The sequence below is a fragment of the Chionomys nivalis genome, chromosome 2 (assembly GCF_950005125.1).
Source record: "Chionomys nivalis chromosome 2, mChiNiv1.1, whole genome shotgun sequence".
NCBI lineage: Eukaryota > Metazoa > Chordata > Mammalia > Rodentia > Cricetidae > Chionomys > Chionomys nivalis.
The window spans coordinates 5,541,477-5,567,498 of NC_080087.1; the positions used below are offsets into that span (position 1 = coordinate 5,541,477).

At 38.3% G+C, this 26,022-nt stretch overlaps 1 protein-coding gene and 1 pseudogene across 11 annotated transcripts in view; one reads left to right on the top strand and one right to left on the bottom strand.

The window, feature by feature from the left end:
• Positions 1-26,022, bottom strand: part of Afdn (afadin, adherens junction formation factor) — a 135,476-nt gene that overhangs the window by 78,695 nt on the left and 30,759 nt on the right. For 5 of the 11 annotated variants that reach the window (XM_057761352.1, XM_057761350.1, XM_057761348.1 and 2 more), the window contains exons 2-5: positions 10,685-10,880; positions 7,628-7,740; positions 5,605-5,768; positions 4,391-4,551 (exon numbers count right to left, since the gene is read on the bottom strand). In XM_057761352.1, the coding sequence (XP_057617335.1) occupies positions 4,391-4,551; positions 5,605-5,768; positions 7,628-7,740; positions 10,685-10,880 (634 nt within the window). Of the gene's footprint in view, positions 1-4,390; positions 4,552-5,604; positions 5,769-7,627; positions 7,744-10,684; positions 10,881-26,022 lie in introns of all 11 variants that reach the window. The other 6 variants (XM_057761351.1, XM_057761349.1, XM_057761346.1 and 3 more) reach the window with 2 other exon arrangements.
• LOC130869346 (eukaryotic translation initiation factor 4E-like) lies at positions 24,525-25,422 on the top strand (annotated as a pseudogene).

A 26,022-nucleotide genomic window follows, 5' to 3' on the forward strand; every position in this document is an offset into this window, starting at 1 on the left:
AAAAGAATCATCAGCAAATGGTGCTGGCATAACTTAATTCAACAGGTAGAAGAATGAAAATAGATCTATATCTATCATCATGCACCAAACTCAAGTCCAAATGGATTAAAGACCTCAATATAAATCCGACCACACTGAACCTGATAGAAGAGAAAGTGGGAAGTAGTCTTCAATGCATGGGAACAGGAGACCACTTTCTACGTATAACCCCAGTAGCACAGACACTGAGAGCAACAATAAATAAATGGAACCTCCTGAAACTGAGAAGCTTCTGTAAAGCAAAGGACACCATCAATAAAGCAAAAAGGCAGCCTACAGAATAGGAAAAGATCTTCACCAACCCCACATTAGACAAAAGTCTGATCTCTAAAATATATAAAGAACTCAAGAAATTAGACATTAAAATGCTAAATAACCCAACTAAAAAAATGGGGTACTGAACTAGACAGAAAATTCTCAATAGAAGAATCTCAAATGGCCAAAAGATACTTAAGGAAATGCTCAACATTCTTAGTGATCAGGGAAATGCAAATCAAAACAACTGTGAGATACCATCTTACACCTGTAAGAATGGCTAATGGCTAAGATAAAATAACACCAATGATAGCTTATGCTGGAGAGGATGTGGAGTAAGGGGAACACTCCTCCATTGCTGGTGGGAATGCAAACTTGTACAACCACTTTGGAAATAAGAATGGTGGTTTTCAGAAAATTGAGAATCAACTTACTTCAGGATCCAGCAAGATCACTCTTGGACATATACCCAAAAGATGCTCAATCATACTACAAAGACATTTGTTCAACTATGTTCATAGCAGTATTATTTGTAAGAGCTAGAACCTGGAAACAACCTAGATGGCCCTCACCCAAAGAATGGATAAAGAAACTGTGGCATATTTACACATTAGAGTACTAAGCAGCGGTAAAAGTCTGAAGCTGAGGCTAGATAGAAAAGTTTGCTACATCCCAAACTTAAAACTGGTAGCTTATTAACAAAATATAAAGAATTTTTCCATTAAAATACTATCAATGACTATAGAAAATAAATACTGGCGGCGCAGGCTATCTGATACTCAGTAAGCTTACTATTTTCTTAAAAACATCAATGTTGCATCAAGTCCTCATTAGAAAATACTGTCACTAAAGCATGTTGTATCTTAGATACTCTCAGCCAGCTTATCTCTTCATGACTCACACACTTCTGCGCTACCTAAATATTCCTCAGGTGGAAGCACGATTTCATTTTTCAAAGTTCATGTATGTAACCATGTCAGACTCCTTCCTACAGTGCAAAAGTATCTTCAGGCTTGGCATGTAGTTAGCATGCATAAGTATCTCTCAGTGGTCCTTTTGTCCTTTTGTTACCAGTGTTCTTCCTTGTTTTCCTTTTTTTTAAAGTTTACAAGACAGGCATTCTCTGTATGGCTCTGGCTTTCCTGAAACTCGATCTGTAGACCAGGCTAGCCTGGAACTCAGAGATCCACCTGCCTCTGCCCCTCAAGTGCAGGGATTAAAAGTGTGGGCCCCCACCGCCCAGATCTCTCTAAACATGTTTTTCTTTTTCTATACATAAGTTTTGGTGCATAAGATAACAAGACAGTATATACCTAAACAAAGTCTTTTGCATCCCAAAAGTACTTTGTCAGAATAATTATCAAACAGAGAAGCCCCTTGTTCTCCTCAACTCTGTGTGTTTGCTTCTAAGCAAATCTTAATATGTAGCCCAAGCTGACCCCAAACCTGTCTCAGCCTCTGCCATGGTTTGAATGTGAATGTCATAGACATTTGAACATTTTGGTCACCACCTGGCTGACAGTGCTGTTTGGCAATGTTGCTGAACCTTTAGGAGAGTGAACTCTCCCTGGAGGAAACTGATCACTGGGGGAAAGTCTGAGGCTTCATAGCCCCGTCCCACTTCTGTTCACTCTTTGCTTTCTAAGCACAGATGCAATAAGACCAGAGAGGCTGCTACTCATGCTATCATGATGCCGCCCGCCATGTGCTCCTCACCATGACAGACTATACACCCTTCAAAGAGCTTTTGTATAGACATTTTATCACAGCAATGAGGAAATAACTATCACACTGCTAGGTTTATAGGCATGCTTACAGTTTGTTTTTTCTTTTATAATCATTAACACAACAATTCCTATAAAGTATCCAATTAAGACTTCAAGGCACTGAAGGCTGGAACAAGTTTACAATGCTAAGGTAGCAAGAGAGCTATAGGGCCTACTCTCCTCCACAGCTCTGGGCTATTGAACCTTTGCGATCAAACCTACTATACATTCACAGGGCAGAAGCAGGTGACCTTGCACTGCTGGAGTCTACCCTCTGAGTGAAGCTGAGAGGACTGTCTGGAAACACAGGCACGAAGCACAACTGCTACTCCATACATATCAGACGACCGCTGTGACAGTCTGGAAAGGTAGGAAAATCCTTTCGCTAATACTTGGATTGGAGAGAGAAAGTCCAGAATGAAGTGATTTTTCTCAACATGAGCTATTATTAAGAAGGCTGTAAAGAAATTCTACACATCCCACCATCAGAATCTTCTCACTATCAAGTAAGCTAGCTCTGTAGTATCCTGGATAGCATTGTAGTCCCCAAGTAGCAAGCACCTAGAAGGTAATGTTACAAAAGAAACAGAGGTGATGACATAAGACTAAACTTTGGGGGGTTATGGTAAGATTAATGATATAGCCCTCTAATACAGTTATTTCTTTCTGAAACTCAAAATGGTTGTCCTATTACTTTTTAAGAAGTAAAACTACTTTAAAACAAGTATTTTCTTTGCTGGATACAATTCCCAGTTAGGTGTAAGTCAAAGTTTTACTCAAACAGTTAAAAATACAGTTCAAATAATGATGCCAACTATTTCAACTCTCTTTATCAAATCTACTTCCCACAGAAACACTAAGCAACTGCAAAATACTATGAAGAAAACAAGGCAAGAAAACCCTGTGCTAATACGGCCTGTACTGCCATGTACAGCAATAGAAGCCACAGTCCTTTAAATGTATTGCAGTTGTACAGGGGCAAAACTCTAAAGCAAAGAAAATAAAACAAGCTGGGTGGTGGTGGCACACACCTTTAATCCCAACACAAAATCACAAAACTTTAAAGGAAGAAGGGCTACTTGCAAAATATCTCCAAGGCAAAGGAACAGATCCCTCCCCACGTCCCCATGAAAGAAAGCCACTGAAACCACCGGCATATCAACTGCCTCCAGGAGTGACTCTCATAAACCAAAGGAAAACAGATGCAGTGAACTTCAAATTGATGCGGAGGAAATCTTAAACCCAAGTTCATGAGAAAGTTTTAATAATCACTGGTCAACTTTAGAGGACACTAAAGAAAATATTCTTGTCACACCAATAGCTTCATTTACACCTGTATCTATATCCTAATCAAGAAAACAAAAAACAGAAGGGAAAACAATAATGAGCATCAGAGGATGTCACCAAAATCTATAAGACAAAAAACCTAGTGCCTTAGTTAAGGCTTCTATAGATGCAAACAACACCATAAGCAAAAGCAACTTGGGGAGGAAAGGGTTTATGTCAGCTTACAGCTGTCCATCAATTACTGAGAAGTCAGGGCAGGAACATAAGAGCAACACCAAAGCAGAGACTATGGAGGATCCCTGCTCAATGGCTTGCTCCTCATGGCTTGCTCAACCTGCTTTCTTTTACAACCCAAAACTACCAGCCCAGAGGTAACAACACCCACAGCAAGCTGGACCCTCCCACATCAATCATTAATCAAGACAATATCCCAGAGACTCGCCTACAGGCCAATCTTATGGAGGCATTTTCTTAACTAAGATTCCTTCTTCCCAAATATATTCAGGCTTGTATCAAATTCATAAAAGCCAACCAGCACACCTAAGTTTTTAACAAAACAACAAAACAAAAAGGAAACTAAAAGGGAATTCTAGGATGACAGACTTGAAATTATATAAATCGTGTGTGTGTTGGTGCAGGAGTTATATTTTATTATGAAGCTTCACACTCTTCATGAAAATGTACTAAAATATTTATAGAGAACTAGTAAGTGTGTAATCTGTCTCAAGTTTTGGACTTACAAAGCAACACATAGTCAAAGAAAAGAATGTGTGAATTAATAATTTTCAAGACTGTGGTAATTGTCTTTCCTGTCTTTAGTCTATGTCTAATGTTTTCAGGGTTGAGGGGTGGAGGAGAAGGGCCATGTGGCTAAGTATGTGACTGATGCCATCTCTAAATAAAAAGAATTCTGTGAGACATACAAGGGACATATTTGCTATTAAAAGGCTACTTCACCTTTTCTAGTGTAAGAAATACATTTATAAGAAATACAATTGAATACATTCCACCATGAATATGAAGAAAAGCAATTCTCTCTGTACCTGAGTCAGGCCGCCCGTCTGAGCTCCGAAACTCTTGCATTCTTTTCTCAAGTTTTTGCTGCCGCCGCCGTTTCATTACTACCTCAGGATTAGAAATTGTCCGAGTAAAGCTCGTCTCAGGCATGTCTTTGTAGACTTCAGCAGCCAGTCGAGAATTCTCGCTGTAAGAAGATCACCAACAATATTTTAAACATTTTTTTCCTCTCAGAAATGCATACATCACAATGGCAAGTGTAATCTGTGTACACCTGTTCCCTTATAGGTCTGTTGTTTACTACTTACCATGTGCTAATTACCATGAGATTAAAAACACAGTTTTTCAGTAAGGTGGTAGTACATGGCTTTAATCCCAGCACTCAGGTGGCAAAGGCAGGTAGATCTGAGAGTTTAAAGCCAGTCAACTGTACAAAGTGATGGGCAGAGACTGAATATAAGGTATAATGAAAAAAAACAAATACTTGAATAAATTTTAACAGTATCAACATAATTATAACCAATATGAAATCATAAAATAATTTATCTTCAAATAAGTCACACTTTAAACTATCAGGTTAAATGATTTTATTCATCTGAAATAGTTCATTTTCTAAACCAAATAATGTACCTCTCATAAAGCAAACCAAGGAAAGAGCAAGCCACATGGTGTCCTATTTAAATTTTCCTTTTCTAGGATGCTTTCCATACAGGAGCAGCATGTCCACTCACCTTTTCTCTCCTGCATAACTCCATTAAATAAGCCTACTTAATACTATTCACAATCAACTGCACAGGCATCACCTCATAAGAGGCTACATCTGCAACAGAGCTTCTGCGATAAAACAGCAATGTCCAAGCTGTATCTCAATTTAAGAAGGAAAATCTGCTCAGCGGCCTAGTCCTGCCAACTCTGGTCAGTTTATATGAGCAAAATATAGAACCATAATTGCTTCAAAGTCACAGAAACGAGTTTCAAAGGACTAGCTGAAGACATAAGGACAACTGAATTTGGTGGTCTTCTCAGAAAAAAACATTAACTAGTGTTTGCCTAAAGTGAGCAGAGTCTTCCTTTCTTAACAGGGCCACCTGCTACATATAGAAGGACAAGTTTCCAAAATAAACCTGGCAGTATCACTCAGCTTGGCCATCATTTACTCATCACTGAGTCAGGTTTGTTGTATTATACACACTTGGTTTGTAGCACACACAGTGGCAAAAATATTTCCAGAAAGACCTACCTGTCATCCCCTTGTGAAGGCCTTTCTTCCTTATCAGAGGCTTGTCTCAGTGCCTCTTTTTCTCTCTTCTTTTTTTCCTTCTTTTCTTTCTTTGAAAGAGTTCTCTTGAAGTTCTGAATGACGCCTTCTTTGTCCTGCTTCTCAGGTCCATTACTCTGAGCCTTCTGGTAAAAGTAACATCATCAGCCCACTAACCATGACCCCAGGATCCACACTGGCTCCTCAGGCTCCACTACTGCCTTCACCGCAGAAGCCAAACAAGTAAACAAACTCAAACAGGAAGGGGCCAGGGTGGGGAGAGTAACACTGTAAAATCTGTCACAACCAAGCAAATTGTACGCTCAAGATGCATGCATTTCACCATCTGTAAATCTCACCTCAATTTAAAACTAACAAGAAAATAAAAATCCAAATTCACACTACGGAGAAACCCTGTCTCGAAAAATCAAAAAAAAAAAAAAAAAAATCAAAATTCACACACAAAATAGGGTGCAATAAAAAAAATGGAAAGAAAGAAAATGGGGTACAAATCAGGAAATCTGATTTTTAATAAGTAAAACTCAAAAGTTACCATAAAGTAACTTGAGAGAAGGGAATCTACTGGAGATAAGGAGGAAAAGGTCTACTGAATAGGTATTTTTCTATTGCAAAAGAAATGCTAGTTTTCATGAACCAAAATTGTAACTATTTCTGGAAAATGTTTGATTTATTTTACTTGTTATTAGTTGTGTATCCTAGTTTGAATTTGTTTGTTTTTTTGTTTTTCAAGACAGGGTTTCTCTGTAGCTTTGGAGCCTGTCCTAGAACTCACTCTGTAGCCCAGGCTGGCCTTGAACTCACAGAGATCTGCCTGCCTCTGCCTCCTGAGTACTGGGAATAAAGGTGTGCACCACCACCACCTGGCCTTAGTCTGAATTTTTAACCTATAAACTTGGCCTGTTAACACACAAAGCTACATTATTTTTAAGTAGTTTAATACATAAAAAAAAATAATAGTTATGATATGGAAGAGGGGAAAAACAAAGCTTTGTTATAAGGTAAATGAAAAAACATTATTATTATTATTCCATTTTTTCTTTCATAGATACTTATGACATCGTATTGGTAAAAAGAGTTCATACGTTCCAGTAAGGGTCAGTGGTCAATAGCAAAGTAAACCGATGGGATTAACACCAGCTGCAATCAGGGTATAAAGCAAGGATAGCAAAGCCATGGGATCCATTCTACTTTACACATATTTGCCACAAATTAACCACCAGAACCTAGTGACGAGGAAGGCCAAAAGCACTTCTGTTTAGCTATCCAGGATTAACACACAACATGGACACGAGACAGCAAGAAACTCCTTTCATAAGGCAAAAATTTAGACAATATTTTCAACCTCTGTATTTGCTATTACTTGTTAATACCAAAATGTTACATAAGATGCCACTCAACTGAGCATACAACTACACACTTTCCAGTTATCTCAGTGGAGTATGATGTAATCCTGCCTCCAGGACTGCCCCAGGAAATGTGAGTCAAAGCAAACCCTTACTCCTTTACATGTTTTTTGTCAGGATAGCTTATCATAGCAACAAAAGAGCAACTGCAACAGTCTACCACACCACCCAAAAACCCAAGGACGTTTTCTGACTCCTCATCTTGACTCCTCATATCTCATCAATATGAAAATGCATTAAATGTGCCTTAGGAAGCTGCACATGCAAGTGGGTACTCAACATTTCCTCTGTCCTTTTTATTTCCCACAGGAACAACTTTGATTCTATAATTTGGAAGAAAGCTAAAAATGACAAATTGGTTATCAGCGTTTTCTCAAAAGCATATAGAACTTTCTTCTCGAACAATGGGCGACCAAGTGAACTAAAATATGAAACAGTAGAACAGGGTGTTTCCCAAGTGTGTTTTTGGAGGTAAAGGACTATAGGAAAAAGAGAAGCTCCTATGGCAGAACATAGCCTTGTCCATTTCACTGACCCAGCCCTGGACTGCAGCTGGCATCAGACACAGGGACTGCTCCCACCTTGGCAGGAATGGCGTCATTTTCATTCTTAAGGACGAATCTACCTTCCCGATCATCTTTGTTCCAGTTCAACTGCACAACTAGAGGTTTCTCATCAATGTCTAATCTTCTTTCTTCTTCAAAACATGAAATGAAAAAAAGAAAAAAGAAAAAGCCGTGGTCATTTCATGGCAGGAACACAATATCTGCCATAAGAGATAACTTTAATTTATTCACATAAGATACTTAAGTCCCTCAATTACCTGCTGATAGATTGAAATGTACTGTATATAATCTCAAATCACTTTGAAACAGTCCAGCACCTTGAAGCTACTGCTCTACCATGCTAGACACTGACCAGGTAAAATATATTGTTAAGAATATCAAATCAGTTTTAATTAGTAGGCTATTTTGTTGTTAGTGTTTGTCATGGCAGATTCAGTGCCAGACACTGACCAGGAAAGAACACTTCCTTATTCTGATCTAACTGAGGAAACTAAAGAGATGAACACTTCTATATATCCAACTATCTCATATACAACTACAAGATAAGGAAATCATGTTAATGGTACAATCTTCCTTATCAAGAAATGGCAACAGGCCCATCACCTGTCTCCAGTGATGGATGCATTAGTCTTCCCTTCAGTCAAACTGTCCTCTGACCTCCAAACACACACTCCGTGACATGTGCACACTACCCCAATAATATTAAACAAATAAATAAATAATCAATTTATTTTCCCTATGACTGAACCAAGGGTTGGACCCAGGCTTTAGCCCATGAAAGCAAAGCAGATAAGAAGTGGGGCCCAGAGACAGTAGGCCACAAACAAGCTCTGATATGTGTAAGGGGCAGATGTACCTACCAGACACTAAAAGAACCCTGGCTCCAAGTGAGCTCCTGTTCTATAACTTCTGCTGCAAATGTTCTGCCAGTATTGTGCGGATGCAAAAGGAAGCCCTGTGCCAGAGAAGCTCACCAGGTTCAGGAGGCACAATTCTCATAGTGTCGTTATAATCAAGAATAAAATACAAAGTTTAGTTTTCCTTTCATTTATATGTACTATTTTTTAGAAAGCTAACCAAGTCTTTGTTAAATATTAACTATTTGAAACTACATAATACAAGGAAGTGCTATGTGTTCTTTTGGCCAAATAATTCACTATCCAAAGATTGTACTCAGGTGCTGAGGCTAGAGATATAGCTTGCCTAACATGCTTGAGACCCTGGCTTTAATCCACAGCATGAAATAAAACAGAAAACAAAGAGAACAAAGAAAGAAGAGCTTTTTGAAAACTTATAATCATAATTTTAAAACTCAACTTCTAATCTTTCATATTATTCTAAGGCCCTTGGTGGTGATATTCGAATAACCAAACAGGCTGAACAGAAGTTTCTTTTCTTGTTATCCTATTTATAGAGGTGTGCAGGTCAAAGAAAACATATCTCCAAGAAAATCACCCGAGAACACCCTCTGCAGCTGATTTCAATCTGGTTAAAATTTACACAGGGAGTCATAAAGTAATAAATATGGACCATATCATACATTCCTGAAAAAAGGTGTGTAACACTTGAAAATCAACATTATCAAAAACATTCTAATCTTATTTCAAATGTACAAAGAAAGCTGTATACATAAAAATAAAGAAAAAATTATTATGTCTTAAAAACTTTATAGCTGAAAATTAAGATGTATTGAAATTGGTGTTGTGCCATATATAACCCTTTTTAGCAATATTTGTTGTACTTAATACGTTATTAAACATTTTCAAAAGTATAAAATATTTTCATTTTTGCATTTCTAGTCAGCCTAACTTGTGGTATTGAGTTGCAAGACACTTTTATTAACTGCTGTTAGACAGCAATTTTCTGGGGGAGAAAACCTCCATCTTGAAGAAAAACACATTAAGACAAAGAGTCTGCAAAAGAGAGGTCAAACACTCCATCCCTATAGGGAAGCACAACTCAACAGCTTCAGGAAGTCCCTAAAACTGATCAGATTCTCTAGGCTCCCTACCTCCACAAACATATATATATATGTTTGGACTGTTGAGATACTCTCAGACAAATTAAGCTAAAACTCTGACTAGCTGAGCTACAAAGGAGCAGAGACCAGTCAAGCTGACCAGAAAGAGCAACCTCCAATCTGTTGAGATTTGTAGTACGTTATAGCTTTTCAGCTTTCAAGAGCTGTCACCCATACGGGATTGGGCTTTTTATGACATAGCTGTCTTTGAGTCATTTCTGCTCTTATAAATAGCCCCCTCACTCATATTCCTCTAAGTAAACTCCCCCAAAACTCAGTGGTTCATCAAGATGGACTCTGGTCTATTGTTGATTCTCTATCTGGGGCAAGTAAATATTTGCTCATCCCAGTAATAATCTCACGCAACAACTGCTAATGCTAAAACAAGTAGAAATTACAAAATATATAAGGAGATTTTCCTCAAGATGTCCTACTGTTTCCAAAGAATAATAAAAATGTGCTGTTAACAGAATACAAAAATATATGGCAAGATCACTGATTTAACCTATACAATATTTATCTGAGTTACAAGTAACCATGGCATTATCATCTATAGCTGAATTTTATGCAAAAGCATGTAGCACACAATACTATTGATATACAAGACACTCAGGTTGGGCAAATCTTTTTAATGAAATGTTAATGGCATTTATTTTAAAGAAATAATTATTGGGCTGGTTATTTTAAAGAAATAGTCATTGGCTCAGAAGTTAAGAGCACTGACTGCTCTTCCAGAGGTCCTAAGTTCAATTCCCAGTGGTGGCTCACACCATCAGTAATGAGATCTGGTGCCCTCTTCTGGCCTGAAGGCATAGATGCAAGAAGAACCCTGTATACATAATCAATAAATAAGTCTTAAAAAAAGAAATAATCATATATAAAATATGTTATCATAACTTCTAATAGTTATGCACAAGAATTTGAACAGTTGCCATCCTGCCAATGACTGTTGGACAGGTTAAAGAAAGAAAAGGAGTTGAGCAGCAAGCCTGGGACCTGATTATCACACTGCACAAGCTATGACCCCAGGTCAAGACACAGCCTCCACTGACCTCCACTGACATGCACTTCATAGAGGGAATATTTGGGAGAGGACAGCATGCGCATATCAGGGCGGAACTTCTCTGCCAGTGTTTCAATCACATCTTGAGTGGTTGCCGTGCTAGATACCCGAATGCATTTTGTTGCAAAGTTTCCAGCAGCTTTATCTTGAAAATAAAATCTCATGACTCCATGAAACTCCAGATCCTACAAGAAAACAAAGTATGTTACTGGAGAAGTTGCTCTGAAAATATTCACTTCTTAGTAACAATAAATAGACTATCCATCAGCTGTTTTTTTTTTTTTCAAATGTTTATCACAAACACCTTAGAAGGTAAATAATAGATTTTTAGTATTCAAATGTGATTTTGGACAAGTTGTCTAGAACAGCATTCTTAACCTGGAAGTCGAAGGACCCTTTCACAGGGGTTACCTACAACCATCAGAAAATACTGACAGCAAAGTTACAGTTATGAAGTAGCAACGAAAACAATTTTATCGTTGGTGTTCACCACAACACGAGGAACTATACTAACGAGTTGAAGCATCAGGAAGGCTGAGAACTACTAGTCCAGAGTCTCTGCCTTACCTCTCACATAGAAAACAAAGGCAGTAGAACAGCTGCTATCAACGCAGCTGATATTTACTTAGTTTTTAGCCAGTGTCACGCATAGTATGGCATACATTGCTTGTCTTTACAACCATGCTGTTTAACAGATACTATTACTAAAACCCTCTTCAAGATCTCACCATTGAGCGTATGATTGTGCACATCTGTAATCTTAGCATTTGGGAGGGATGCAGGAGGTTAGGGGGTTCAAGGCCAGCCTGTAATAAATTCTATCTCAAAGAAGGGAGAAAATGCCAGTTAACAGAATTAAAACCAAGAATCACTGCCTGGAAAGCCCATACCTGCACTGCCAAAGTCTGCCCACCTCTAAGCTTTTAAAAATACCCGACATTTCCCTAATCCCAATAGTAGCATTTTAAATAAAGACATTTTAAACTCATTTTCTATATGAATTATCATACTAAATGAACATTTCAGGTAGATCTTAATCTTATGGAGAAAAGTGAGGATGGATTTCCAGCCCAAGGTGTTTGGTTTCACATTCTCCCCTTAACTCTAAGATAACCCAAAGTTCATACAACTGTGAGCCTCCTTTTTATTTTCTTAACAAATACAGTAATTTCCAACAAAATTCCAAAAGATAGGTTGCATTCAAATATAGGTCATATCCATGTCTCTAGCAGGAATAAAGACTTAGCTGTGCTATTAACACCACAGATTCTTCTTTCTGTTCGCCCTTTGCATCTAATTATAAAATCAGAAACTGAGCAGGGGTAAAGCACGGTCTTTTCATTTATTTATTGAAGGGGGTGGTACACACATACCACTTGTGTTTCAGTTAAGATCAAGGACAACTTGTAACAGTCAGCTCTCTCCTCCTACCATGTCCAGATATGAAACTATGTCACCAGGCTCAGTGACAATTACCCTGACATGTTGACCTTTATGCTTTCTTTGTTGGAGCTTTCCCTTCTCTCAGAAGTCAAATTCTCACTCCATGACCACTAAATCTCTCCAGTTTTCCCCCAATCAACAACTTTTTCTGCAGATATTAATGAATGAAAAACACTAACAAAAAGTAGGGGCTTGGAGATATGACTCAGAGGTTAAGAGCACTGGCTGTTCTTCTGGAGGTCCTGAGTTCAATTCCCATCAAACAACATAGTGGCTCACAAACATCTATAATAAGATCTGATGCCTTCTTCTGGTGTAAAGGCATATATGCAGATGGATAAATTATCAGAACCAGAACCTGAAAATTAATGTTAGTAACATGCACACTGTCTACAGGCCAGCCTCTGTATCAAATACTCTCACGTCTACTCCTCGTCTCTCTTTCATCCTGTCTGTTTCAGACTCCCTCTTTCCCCTAGCCCACTGGACTTATTTAAGTGCCTTCCACTTCAGTTTCTGGTCTCTTCTCTACAAGTTTCTAAGATACCACAGGGGGAAAAAAAAACCAGAATAAAACCAAGTTATAGAAATCTAAGTTTCTATATGGGAGCCCTATTTTCACCACAAGTTTGCAAGATTTTCCCTACCACCAGCCTGAAGACATATCATATCACAAGTATCCCAAACCCTTGCACAACTGTCCTGAGTTCCCAAAAGCTCTCTCTAGTAGGTGTCACACCATAAGAGCGGGTAAATGTCCATAGCACTTAAGCATTCTGCTACCAAGCAATCTGTCCCATTTATAATAATAAAACAAGTCAGATGTACCTGTCAAGAAGGCATCAGTTTCTCTGAGAACTAGCAAGTAAATCAGCTGGTAGTAAACAACCAAACCAAGCATACAAAGGAAGACAAAAAAACCACGTAGACACAAAACCTGCTACTAGTAGGCAAGGAAGGCACGCTCTCCAACATCCCAAGGAGAACCAACTGTTTTTACATAGGGGCAGACACAGAGAAGCAGGCAAACCACTGCACTGTCCTCACAGGAAGCCACTGTGTGCCGTGCACCTTTTACAGAGAAAGGAAACTCATGTGGTCAGCTACTACCCTTCCAGGGGAGTGAGGAGGCAGTCGTATCTTCACTCCAAAGCTACTATCTTGGCACTCCTGCTGATCTTTGTAATGAAACAATTCTTCAGGTCTTGTCAAGCTGAAATAAAACAGCCTATAAAAAACTTGGCCATGACTCCAATTAACACTACATAAGTGTTAATGGGTAATTTAGTTTCACGTTCCACACGAATAGTCAAGTATACTTTATAACCAGAATAGTCCCTTAATAATTAAGATTAACATTGTTTAGTTCCTCAGCCAATTCTAATCTGGTTGGTGTGAATAAATCTACCAAGTTTTATCAGACCTAAAAATTAATAAAATCAATTGTTGAGCCTAAAATTTGGGTTTATAGTGACCCAATAGACAAACTAATAACTGTATGTTATTGTAATTAACATATAGTAAAGAGCTTACTAAATGTTGGGTATTAAGAATTCTACATTTAATTATCAATCTAAGAGTTGAGTTCTAACATCATCAACATTAAGTGGGGGAAAACAGAGGGGTTAAGTACACTGTCCACAGAAAAAAAGCTTCTGCCCTGCTTCCATCTCAAGAAAATTATGCCAGTAATTATTTCTTTGGTCTTACAGTAGATACAAGAAAAGTCTGAGAAGAAATAAATGAACAGAAAAAAAAACAACATCTAGAGCCCAGAAGTTATATATTCCAATTTTCTTAACTAGTTAAAAAAAAAAAAAATCCCGTGTGTACAAGACCTTATTTCAATCCCTAGTAAGAACTGTGAAAACAAAACAACAAAAAAAAATGACCAGGCAAATTAGTACACTTCTGTAATCTCTGCACTCAAAAGACTGAGGCAGAAAGGACTGCTGTTTGAGTTGCACTTAGGCTAGGTAGTAAGTTCTAGGTCAGCCTGTATTAAACAGCAAGACTCTAAGGAAAACAACCACCACTTCTCAATAAACTTGGGCGGGTGTGTGTGTGTGTGTGTGGAGGACAAGGGTCAGGGATGATTTCTTAAAAAGCTCGCCACCCAGTTAGGTTGGTAGTCAGTTGCAGACTGCTAACTCCTGGGCTTCTATTATTTCACATATTAAGAAATTTTTTTTCCAATATTCATTATTTAGTACTTCTGTAAGTAGGAAACTTTGGTTCACTTCAACAAATACTCTGCCTATGATGGTTAATCTCAACTGACACATTATTGAGATCTAGAAGCCCCTAGGAAATGGGCCTCTGGGAATGTCTTCTGAAGTTCTCTTCATTAACTGAGGTGGGAAGAAACTGTACAAGAATGCACAGTAAAATTCCATCACAAGACAGGAACAGGGAGAAGACTCATGCTCAAAACCCTAAAGCAACTAAAAGAATGCAAAGACATATACATAAAACTCCTATAGGCCAGGTACAGCAGCTGGTAGCATACGGCTCAAATCCCAGCACACAGGAAATTAAGGCTAAGGTTTGGGCTACACATTGAGTTCAAACCAGCCAGAGCTACCAAGGTGAGTCTCTGTCCAAAATGAACATACACCTCTCATGTCGTAACACAATCAATAAAAAAGTTCCAACTTGTATTGCAAAAGCTTTTAAATATACAAAAGAATAAACCACTCTATTCATGACAAAACCATCTCAAGATGATACAACGAACCTTTCCTCAACAATTTTAGCTGGTAAAAATCCAAAAGGCTTGACAACTTACACTATCATGGGGCTGGAAAAAAAAAGAACATATCCAAGGAAGTAGTTTGCAAAAATCACATACACTGGTACAGTAATTCTGCTTTTGTGGTCCTACCACCAAGGATACAATACGAAAAAAAATGTGAACTACCTGAGGATCAAATGAACAGATTCCAGTATATAGATGTGTGGTGGTTTGAATGAAAATGGCTGCCACAGACTCATAGGGAGTGGTATTATTGGAGATGTGGTCTTGTTGTCACTGCAAGGTGGGCTTCGGGCGTTTTAAAAGTTTAAGTCTGACTCAGTGTCACTCTCTTTCTGCTGCCTGCAGATTTAGACGCAGTATTCTACCATGTCTGCCTGCACACCGCCATGTTTCCCCACCATGATAACGGACTGAACCTCTGAAACTGTAAGCTAGCCCCAGTGAAATGTCTTCCTTTATAAGAGTTGCTGAGACAGCATGTAAGGAGATAATGAGAAGACTCTGTGGACACTGGTGGAGCGCTGCTGAAGACAAGAGAATGGCAGCAGGTCACCTGGGAAGGAAAAAACCTCAGCTGAGGAACTGCCCCAATCAAACTGCTTTTCCTACGTTTATGAGAGACTGTTGATGGGAGAGGGACCAGCCCACTGTAACTGACTCCACTCCTAGGCAGGTATCGATGAGTCACATAAGAAAGTTAGCTGAGCATAAGCAGTCATGAGCCAGTAACAACATTCCTCTATGATTTTAGCTCCCGGTTCCTGCCTTGAGTTCCTGTCTGGCTTCCCTTAGAGACAGACTGCAACCCAGAAGTGTCAAGTTAAATAAGCCTTTCCCAACACTTTTCAATAGTGTTTTCACACCAACAGGAAGGACTTACATCGAGCATCACAAAAATCTATTACAAAAAAGAAGAAACAAAACCCAACACCCATTTGATTTAAAAAAAAAAAAAATCCATTAGAGGATGAACCAAAATGCACTCATCAATATCAATGGGCGGGCTGGGGGGGGGGGGAGCTTATTTTCTTGTCTTTTTTCGTTTTTATTGACACAGGGTTTCTCTATGTAACAGCCCTGGCTGTCTTAAAACTCACTTTGTAGACCAGGCCGGCCTCAAACTCTTAAGATATTCACCTGCCTTCCCCCACCCCCCACCCCCGAGTGCTGAAAAATATAATCACTAAAAAGATTCAATATTAAATGAATCTATATAATAAACTGATCATATTATCACAGAAAGTAATCTCCAAGTGCTCCTAGAAAACCAATTTTTGGTTTTGTATTTCCAGTTGAGGATCACAAATCCCAGCATAGCCAGCTCTCCACAGGGAAACCTTGTCTCAAAAGATACCAAATTTATAAATAACACAGATTTGCATTTAGAGTCAGATAAATAAGACTTCTTGCATTTGTGTTGCTATTTGCATTTTATATGTCCAGTGTCATACACTCTTCCCGCCCTTTGGCGATGCCTCCCCCAAAAGCATTTTAAAAATACATGGATAGCAATTTTAGTGTAAAATTAGTCATTGAAGAAATTGAACACTATTGATAACCAATTATCTTGACATTCAAAATATAAAAGCAGACATTTTTTACATTAAGATCTCTAAGGAATACTCCAAACAGAATGAGAATAGGAAAAGAGTGAACAAGGCTGCCGTTAATGGAATAAAGGTTTTTGTTGTTGTTGTTGTTGTTGTTGTTTTTACTTTACAATCATATAGACATTTTATTTTCAAAGTTATCTGGAGTAGCACATAGCTTGGGGTTTTATGAATAATTAAATTGTAATGTACAGATGGAAAAGCTAACTTCATGATTCTATAAACTTAAACCTTCCTTAAGCTAAAGTTAGATGAAAAAAGAAAGGAAGCCACAGCTTAATGAAAAAAGTGGCTCCTGTTTTCTGAATGAGGAGACACAGAAATAGGACTATAATAAAACAGGTTGGCATAAGAACATTCCGTTTTCTTTCCACTATGGCTATGTATCTCTGGTATGCAATGCATTTCTTGAATAAATTTTTCTTGATTAAATGAATGGTGACTTCTAATCTAAAAAAATGAAAGGCAAACTGTAGATATACAAAGGCAGACAAGCAATGCCAACTCCACACCTTACATACCTTTTCCTCTTAGGGACCAAGGCTCTGAAGATGACACCTTCAAAGTCCAGGTCAGAAAAAGTAATGAATTTCAGCAATAGTGTTATGTTAAGAAACAAGGAGGCTCTCCAAGACCAGTTCCTATCAGAACTCAGCCACCAAAAGACGCAGCAGAACACAGGCTTTGAAAAAAACAAAGACTGCAACCTACCGAATCACAGAATACACAAAAACCCAATAAAGAAAAACAGGAAAGCCAAAAGAACAAAGGTAAAAAAATCAAGCAGGTGTTGAAGGCAATAAACTTAAAAATTTTTACTCTGCTTTCCTAGAGTTTGGATCAGCTTTCTGAGACTGTAGGTGATGGCGCTGTAGGTGGTGGCTGTTACAATTATGTTGGCCTGCCCTGTCACCTGGTACCTTGTCCCTTTAAAGAGACAAGCTCTGCCCACTCCCCATTTCTCCCTTCCCGCCAACAAGGCAAGTTGATCTCACGCCTGCCTCTTTTCTTCTCTCTCTCTGTCCCTTCTTCTGTCTGTAGAGGCAGCCTCTGCCTCCCTCCTTCCCCCACCCTGCCCTCTATCCCCCCCCCCACCCTGACTCTCCCATAAACACTAAATAAACTCTCCATATACAAGCTCTCTCAGCAAGGTGTATCTGTCTATCTCCCATCTGCAGCAGCCTCTCCCCACCCACAGCGGGACCTGCCAGGGTCATTTGCACCAAAAATCTTTGGGTGGCTTCATGTGGCCTCTGAATGGGGTGAGGGTAGGAGGACAAAGGCAGAAAAGCCTGGCAACAGTTACTCTGCTTTGTTTAGGCAAGACTCCTATATGTGACCCTGGCTTGATGGAGGTGGTTCTTGTATTAATCTGTTGCTTTCATTGGTTAATTAATAAAGAAACTGCCTAGGCCCATTTGATAGGCCAACCCTTAGGTGGGTGGAGTAAACAGAACAGAATGCTGGGAGAAAGAAGCCAAGTCAGGGAGTCGCCATGATTCTCCCACTCCAGACAGAAGCAGGTTAAGATCTTTCCTGGTAAGCCAGCTCGTGGTACTACACAAAATATTAAAAATGGATTAGATCAATATGTAAGAGCTAGCCAATAAGAGGCCAGAACTAATGGGCTAGACAGTGTATAGATATAAATAATTTACACTGATATGGATTTAAAGGTCAATTTTGTTATGTATATACATATTTCTAATCTTGATTAAGGTATTGTGATTGTATAGTTCATTTAAAAATGTAATGTATATAGGTTGTTAATGGATAATCATCGATAATTGTCAAGCTTTTAGTCATGTTAGATTTTCTAGATGTACATAGATATATTTCAGCTAAATAGACATTCTTCATATCTTTCAAAGACTACAAAATATGACATTTAATGTTTTAATAACTTAGGGCTTTTCATAATAATGAGACACGTCTGCTCCTGACAGCACCAATCTACTTCAAAAAATAGATGGACACCAAAGAGGCTCCTTAAGGAGTTTGATAGCCATTTGGGCAAGAAACTGCTCTTGCCTGGACTGTTACATAAACTGGACACAAAAAACCCACAAAAAGAGGACTGCTAAACTTGCCTAAAGGTAAATGGTTTTTCAGGGTTCCTGACTCATAAAAGAGTCTGCAAGACATTCTACAAAACACAACAAAAAGTGACTAAATTGTCTTTAAAATTTCCTGCTTGATAAAAATGTCTGCTGGATACTATGGGCCTAAAGGCTAAAGATGGATGCCCCAACAGTACAAAAAAACTTTGGGTGACTGTCCAGGCAATGAGATGTCTCTGTCATTTCTAGAGTTTTGAATCTCTTGTTTGCTTAGGTAATATATCCTTCTGGAGTCTTTAATGGAGTTAAAAAATGGTTAGTTATAGTTATAGTTTTCCTTAGTTATGATAAAAGATAAAATAAATATAAATATTATAACTGTAATTCTTGCTTGATAACTGTTTTGCTATATGTAATCTTACTATGTTAAAGTAAAAGCCTTTCTTTTTTGTTTAAACAAAAAAAGGGGAAATGATGGAGGTGATTCTTGTATTAATCTGTTGCTTTCATTGGTTAATTAATAAAGAAACTGCCTAGGCCCATTTGATAGGCCAACCCTTAGGTGGGTGGAGTAAACAGAACAGAATGCTGGGAGAAAGAAGCCAAGTCAGGGAGTCGCCATGATTCTCCCACTCCAGACAGAAGCAGGTTAAGATCTTTCCTGGTAAGCCAGCTCGTGGTACTACACAAAATATTAAAAATGGATTAGATCAATATGTAAGAGCTAGCCAATAAGAGGCCAGAACTAATGGGCTAGACAGTGATCAAAAGAATACAGTTTCCGTGTAATTATTTCGGGTGTAAAGCTAGCCAGGTGGTGGGACGCAGCCCCACCGCTATTATTACAACACTGGCTAGTCTAGAACTTTCCATACAGACTATGCTGGCAGGTTTCTAAGTTAAGTCTTTACTTCCCAATTTGTAGACTTACAGGTACAGGCTATGAAGCCCAGAGAATAGAATAAGGTTTCTGAACAAGTAACAACTAAAAATTAATTCAAAATCAATCTATAAATCAGTAAATATAAGAAAGTGAGATGTTGCTGCCAGCCCATGTGACCTTTTGTGACTTCACCACAGCTTTGGTTCTGAACACAAAACAACCACGTTGTACATGCTGCCACAGCACAATGCCAACTCACACTGCCTGAAACAAGTTAGTCCAGACTAGAGACTATGGTACATTAGGAACTGCCTTTTTTTCTTTTTTACTGTAAACACAAAGTTTTCTGATTTTATAGAAACATGAGAGTTTAACTGAAAAAGACTGAGTTATTTTCCTACTATCACTCCTCATGATACAAGTAAGAATTTTGTATGCCTTTGGATTGGATTGTTGGAATATTTATTGGGTTTTAAAATCTGTTTGAGTTGTTCTACTGAGTTTAATATATCATTTAATGAACTTTACCTTGGGATTAGAAATTTCTAATAATTTCTGAAATGTTCCTAACTTTACTTGTCATTTTGTATTATATATTTATGTAAAGCAGCACTCAGTATTGATTATGAAATAAAAATATTGATTAACTCTGAAGAACACTGAAGATGTTCTATGTTCTAAGGTATCAAATGATGGGCTAAGATTTAACATTTTAGGTAAGAATAAATAAGCACATTCATCTAATTAGTGTGCAAATTTAATACACGACAGAACTGTGCATTATGAATTAAAGAATTACTTCAAAATAAATTTATGATTTATTATCAGTAACTTCTTGATTTGTATACCTATGCTTTATACCTATATAGCTATATACACTAAAACCTCTTAGGCAATGGGACTGAAGAGATGGCTCGGCTTTTGAGAGAACTCAGTGCTCTTCCTGAGGACCCAGTTTAGTTCACAGAACCCATAGGGTGATTCACAGCTGTAACCCAGCTGCTGGAAATAGAACGCTTTTTCTGACCTCTGCAGGCTTTTGCATGCACTGGTACTCATACACACACACAAATATACAAAATATTTTTACTTTTTTTTATTCTTAGGCAAAAAAAGTCACAAGTGGAAAAAGAAAGCAGTTGTGGTTTGGATGATGAGGCACTCTATTTCTATTTGCAAAGAATTCTAACCAACAAATGAGAAATGATAAAATGAGAAAAGGATGATTTTGTAAACCCTAAGTGACTAGGACAAAGACCTCACAGATGACAACATTAGAAGGCAGCTAATAAAGAGCCTGACATTAGAGAGGTTATTACAACTTGACCTAATACGGTAGATGTGAAATGCTCAGTCCTAGCCAAGCGTTTAAATCTGGGAACCCGCAAAACCACCCTCACTCTGCAGAAAAGCAAAGGAAATCTAGAACTGGGAAATTCTACAGAAAAAAACCTGGAGTTCTCAAAAAATTTATAGTATTTAAAAGCACTCTAAGATTAAAACAACTAAAAGCAATGTATGAACCTAGTCTGATAAAAATAAGCTAACCACAAAACCATATACTTGAGAGACGGTGGGAAATTTGGATAGAGATAGTATTTTTTAATAACAATAAAAAATTAAGGGTTATTTTGTCACTGGCAAGACACACTTAAGTAGAGAAGAAATAAAATGATAGGTTCTAGGATTTCTTTATGAAATAGTCCAGCTAAAAATAATAATAATAAACAATAGTAATGCCTGGCGTAATGGCCCATACTGTTTATAAATTCTAGCATTTTGGAGGCAGAGGCAGGCAACTCTCTGTGAGTTCGAGCCCAGTCTGGTCTTCAGAGTAAGTTCCAGGACAACCAAGGCTACACAGAGAAACCTTAACTCAAAAACAGAACATAACAACAATAATAAATAACAGCAAAACAATACCTTAAAAGACATGTCGGAAAACTCTAGTTTGGAAGATTTTACCTGCTTGAAATCTTTCACATTAAAAATTAAAATAGTTACTGGGAGTGGTGGTATACAAATTTAATCCCAGCAACTGGGAGGCAGAGGCAGGTGGATCTCTGTGAGTTCAAGGTCAGACCAGTCTACACAGTGAGTTTCAAAACAGCCAGAGCTAAGTAGAGAGACTCTGTCTCAAAAAAATAAAAATGAAGGAAGGAGGGAGAGAAAAAGGAAGGAGAGAGAGAGAGAGAGAGAGAGAGAGAGAGAGAGAGAGAGAGAGAGAGAGAGAGAGAAGAAGAGAAGAGAAGAGAAGAGAAGAGAAGAGAAGAGAAGAGAAGAGAAGAGAAGAGAAGAGGAGAGAAGAGAAGAGGAGAGAAAATATGAATAGTTATAGTGATGAGATGGCCAAAGAGGTAAAGACCTGACTACCCAATTTGATCCCAGGGCTCCCCACAGTAGGAGAACTGACTCCTACAAGGTGGAGTCATGTATATGCTATAGCACACATGACCCCACAAACACATCTAAATAAAATGAAATAAAATTGTTAATTTAGTCAGGCGTAGTGTTACATGCCTGCAATCTCCTGCACTCAAGTGACTGAGACTGGAGGAGCAGGAGTTCAAGGACAAGAGCTACACAGTGCAACTGTCTTAAAAGTAGGCACTTAAAAGTTTCAGTCATTTCACTAAACACATGGCCCTTCTGTGTTCCCTCTGCTGTACAGCAGAAGTTATAGACAGAAGTTTCTGTCCCTCCTGATCCTGCAGCCAGTCAGTCCCAAAGAAACCCATAGAGAATTATATTAATTAAAAACTGACTGGCCTGTTAGCTCAGGCTTATTATTAACTATCTCTTATAACTTAAATAACCCATAATTCTTATCTATGTTTAGCCACATGGCTTGGTAACTTTTCTCAGTGAGGCATTCTCATCTTGCTTCTTCTGCATCTGCCTGGTGACTGACTATCTGCCTCTCCTCTTCCCAGAATTCTCCTAGTCTGATCGTGCTACCTATACTTCCTGCCTGGCTACTCGACAATCTGCATTTTACTAAACAAATCCTTATGGTGCATAAAAGCATTTTCTCACAGAAGATACTACTGTATTCTGTGTCCTGAGACTTTGGGCTTACTAAGGATTACACCATCTGTTACAAATTGAGGCACTTGATAACATTTTCTGTCTATAAATTCTTAAATGAACAAGTAGTTTGAAAGTGTGTGTGTGTGCAAATCCTATTTGTAACAAAATAAAATAAAAATACAGTATACATTTAAAGTCTGTGTGTAAAAAAATTGGAATTAGGATTCAGAGAAAAACAAATGACACTGTATACATTCACAGCCCTAGTACTGAAGCAGAATCTATACAAATTTAAATTATTTCCAATAATTTAACTTGCTCTACTCACATTAACATATATAAAAGTATGAAACATCTTCCTATTCAAATAACCATGTGCCTGAAATCAACTTCTGCTTTCTGATATTCAAAAGAAAACACAAGTAAACATTAAAACTTATCTTTATAACCTTCTGTGTATATGTGTGTATACACTTACATGTGTGTGTTTGTGTGTGTGTGTATGTATGTAAGTAGAAAGTGTCTGTGTTTCAGTAAGGGTAATGCCCCATACAAATAATATGTCCTAAGGTTGATAAGCTATCATTCACCCATGTTTGTACTATTTCCATCAATACAAAATAAACTTCTTAAAACTATGGCAAGTTAATCAAAGTACATTCACACTAAAACTAAATTCATTTTATACTCAATTTATTTCAATTTTTAAAAATTTTCAAGCCACCTATCTAAATTAGCAATATCTCCAAAACCCTACCCTTTTCATTATTGTTAATTAGCAAATAAATATATTTAAATATTTACTTTCTTTTTATTGAAAATTCTTTTCATACAATATTCTGATGATTTTAAATTTGAGTAGTTTTTTCAGTATCCTTTTGTTAATGTCTTTCACAACTGACCCAAGACAAGTAAGTGTGGTTGAGAATTACAAAAGAAATGGCACACAAGAAACAATAACTTTTAGTAGTCCCTAGAACATAAATATATTACTGCTTTCTAGTGTGTGGGGGGATATAAACAACAGAAAGGTTGCTGCTTTGCTGAAGTGTTTAAAAACTTTCCTTGCCATATTAGCAGTGATCCTGAACTATAGTTGATACCTGGTACTACCAAGCTCCTCCTGCCTATCTTGTTGCAGGGTTTGCATTACCAAATGACCATAGCAGACTGGAATGTCACTTGGTACCAGGCCTGAGGATAGCAAAAAGGTAAGCTGCATACATCAGCAGCCATTTGCGGAAGGAGGTCTGGTTATTCAGGGGAGTTTCTGTGTTTATTTACAAAAAGAACAGAGCAAAGTGAGCCCAAAGCAAAATAACTAACTTTTCAAATGAGTTTTCTTGATATGAGTCACAAAATGAGAAGTACTGAGAACAGAACCAGTCCGTGAACTGGATTCTTAAACAGTCACAGGGAAATGCTGCACCAGAGCCATCGATTCAGGCAAACTTCCAGTCAAACTGACACATCAAGCTAGCACACACATACACCAACAGAGAAAAGGAAAAGTGGTTTCTGGAACACGGTCTTCAATAATGGCGTACATCACTGCGACACACTCAAGACAGGAGTACAGATATGCAGCAAGCGTTACACCATTATGTCTGTCATCACCACAGAGACTGTTATACACAAGGTTATACTAGTCATACTACCTAACTGAAGGATACATCTTTAAAAACATGTCACATTTTGTGTGTTTGTGCGTGGGGGGGCAGTGCCTATGTGGAGGACAAGTTGCAGGAGTCAGTCCTCTCCTTCTATGTGAATCTCAAGAACCACACTCAAGTTGTCAGGCTTCACAACCAGCACCTTTTCTCACTTACTCATTTCAGCCCCTTAAGGATACTTTTGAAAACATAATACAATTTCTAGATATAACTACATACAACATGAAATTATACAAACAAGCTCTCTTCTTTGTAAGTTATGGAATGCAGAGTCAACCTAAAACATATAACACCAAATCTATCTTACCAAAACTGCCCCTCTCCCACAAAGAACAACAAACGATACAGTTAAACATAGAGCTGTGGGATCTAAGATGGCGACTGTGGAACCGGAAACCACCCCTACTACTAATCCCCCACCTGCGGAAGAGGAGAAAACAGAAACCAGTCAGGAGGTTGCCAACCCAGAGCACTATATCAAACACCCTCTCCAGAACAGGTGGGCACTCTGGTTTTTTAAAAATGATAAAAGCAAAACTTGGCAAGCAAACCTTCGATTGATCTCTAAGTTTGATACTGTTGAAGACTTTTGGGCTCTATACAACCATATCCAGTTGTCTAGTAATTTAATGCCTGGCTGTGACTACTCACTTTTTAAGGATGGTATTGAGCCTATGTGGGAAGATGAGAAGAACAAACGGGGTGGTCGATGGCTAATTACATTGAACAAGCAGCAGAGACGAAGTGACCTCGATCGCTTCTGGCTAGAGACACTGCTGTGCCTTATTGGAGAATCTTTTGATGATTACAGCGATGATGTATGTGGAGCTGTTGTCAATGTTAGAGCTAAAGGTGGTAAGATAGCAATATGGACTACTGAGTGTGAAAACAGAGACGCAGTCACACACAGGGAGGGTATACAAGGAAAGGCTAGGACTTCCTCCAACGATAGTAACTGGTTATCAGTCCCACGCAGACACGGCTACAAAGTGCGGCTCCACCACTAAAAACAGGTTCGTTGTCTAAGAAGACACCCGAGTGTTCTCACAGGAGACTGCGTCACGCAATCGAGATTGGGAGCTGAACCAAAGCCTCATCTAAGCAGAGTGGACTGCACTGAAGTTTGATTCCATCTAAATGTTGCTAAGATATAAGAGAAGTCTCATTCGCCTTTGTCTTGTACCTCTGTGTTCATTTCTTCCCTTCCTCCTTCCCAATTTTTGCTAGCGTGTCCACTACCCCAATCAAAGAATTATAGCCACCCCAGAATCCGCAGGTGTGTTCCTTGCCCGCACGTAACAGCTGGGTAGAATTACCATGATACACACATTTGCCTTTCCACAGTATTTGAAAAAGAACATGCATTTCTGTTACCTTAGCAGGAAAAAATCTGTTTCAGCTCCACTCCGTGCAGGAGCGTGTTTTGCTGGTGAGAGTCTGCGTGCAGTTTTCTAGCAACCTCATGTCCTTCCACAGCATTCTCCTTGCTGGCCTCTTGCTGAAGGCTGCTAGATTTTAATTTATTTGCTTCCCTCCTTGGATAACATTTCTGATTTCAGTTTTTCATTTGTTTTGCTTTTGTTTTTTTTCTCATGTAACATTGGTGAAGGATCCAGGAATATGACAGAAACGTGGAATAAACATTAAATTTGTGCAAAAAAAAAAAAAACCCAAAACATAGAGCTGTGATTTTCATCCTGAGAAAAGCAAGATGTTCTGCTACAAAGAGGCAAGCAAAGAAAGACAACAGAAAGGAAAACACAGGAAACAATGACACCACAATGCAAATGTGATTGTACATTCAGGGGCCATGAGGTGCCTACCTTGTGGCAAATGGTATACTATAGGGTTTCGCTTATCTACTTAAAAT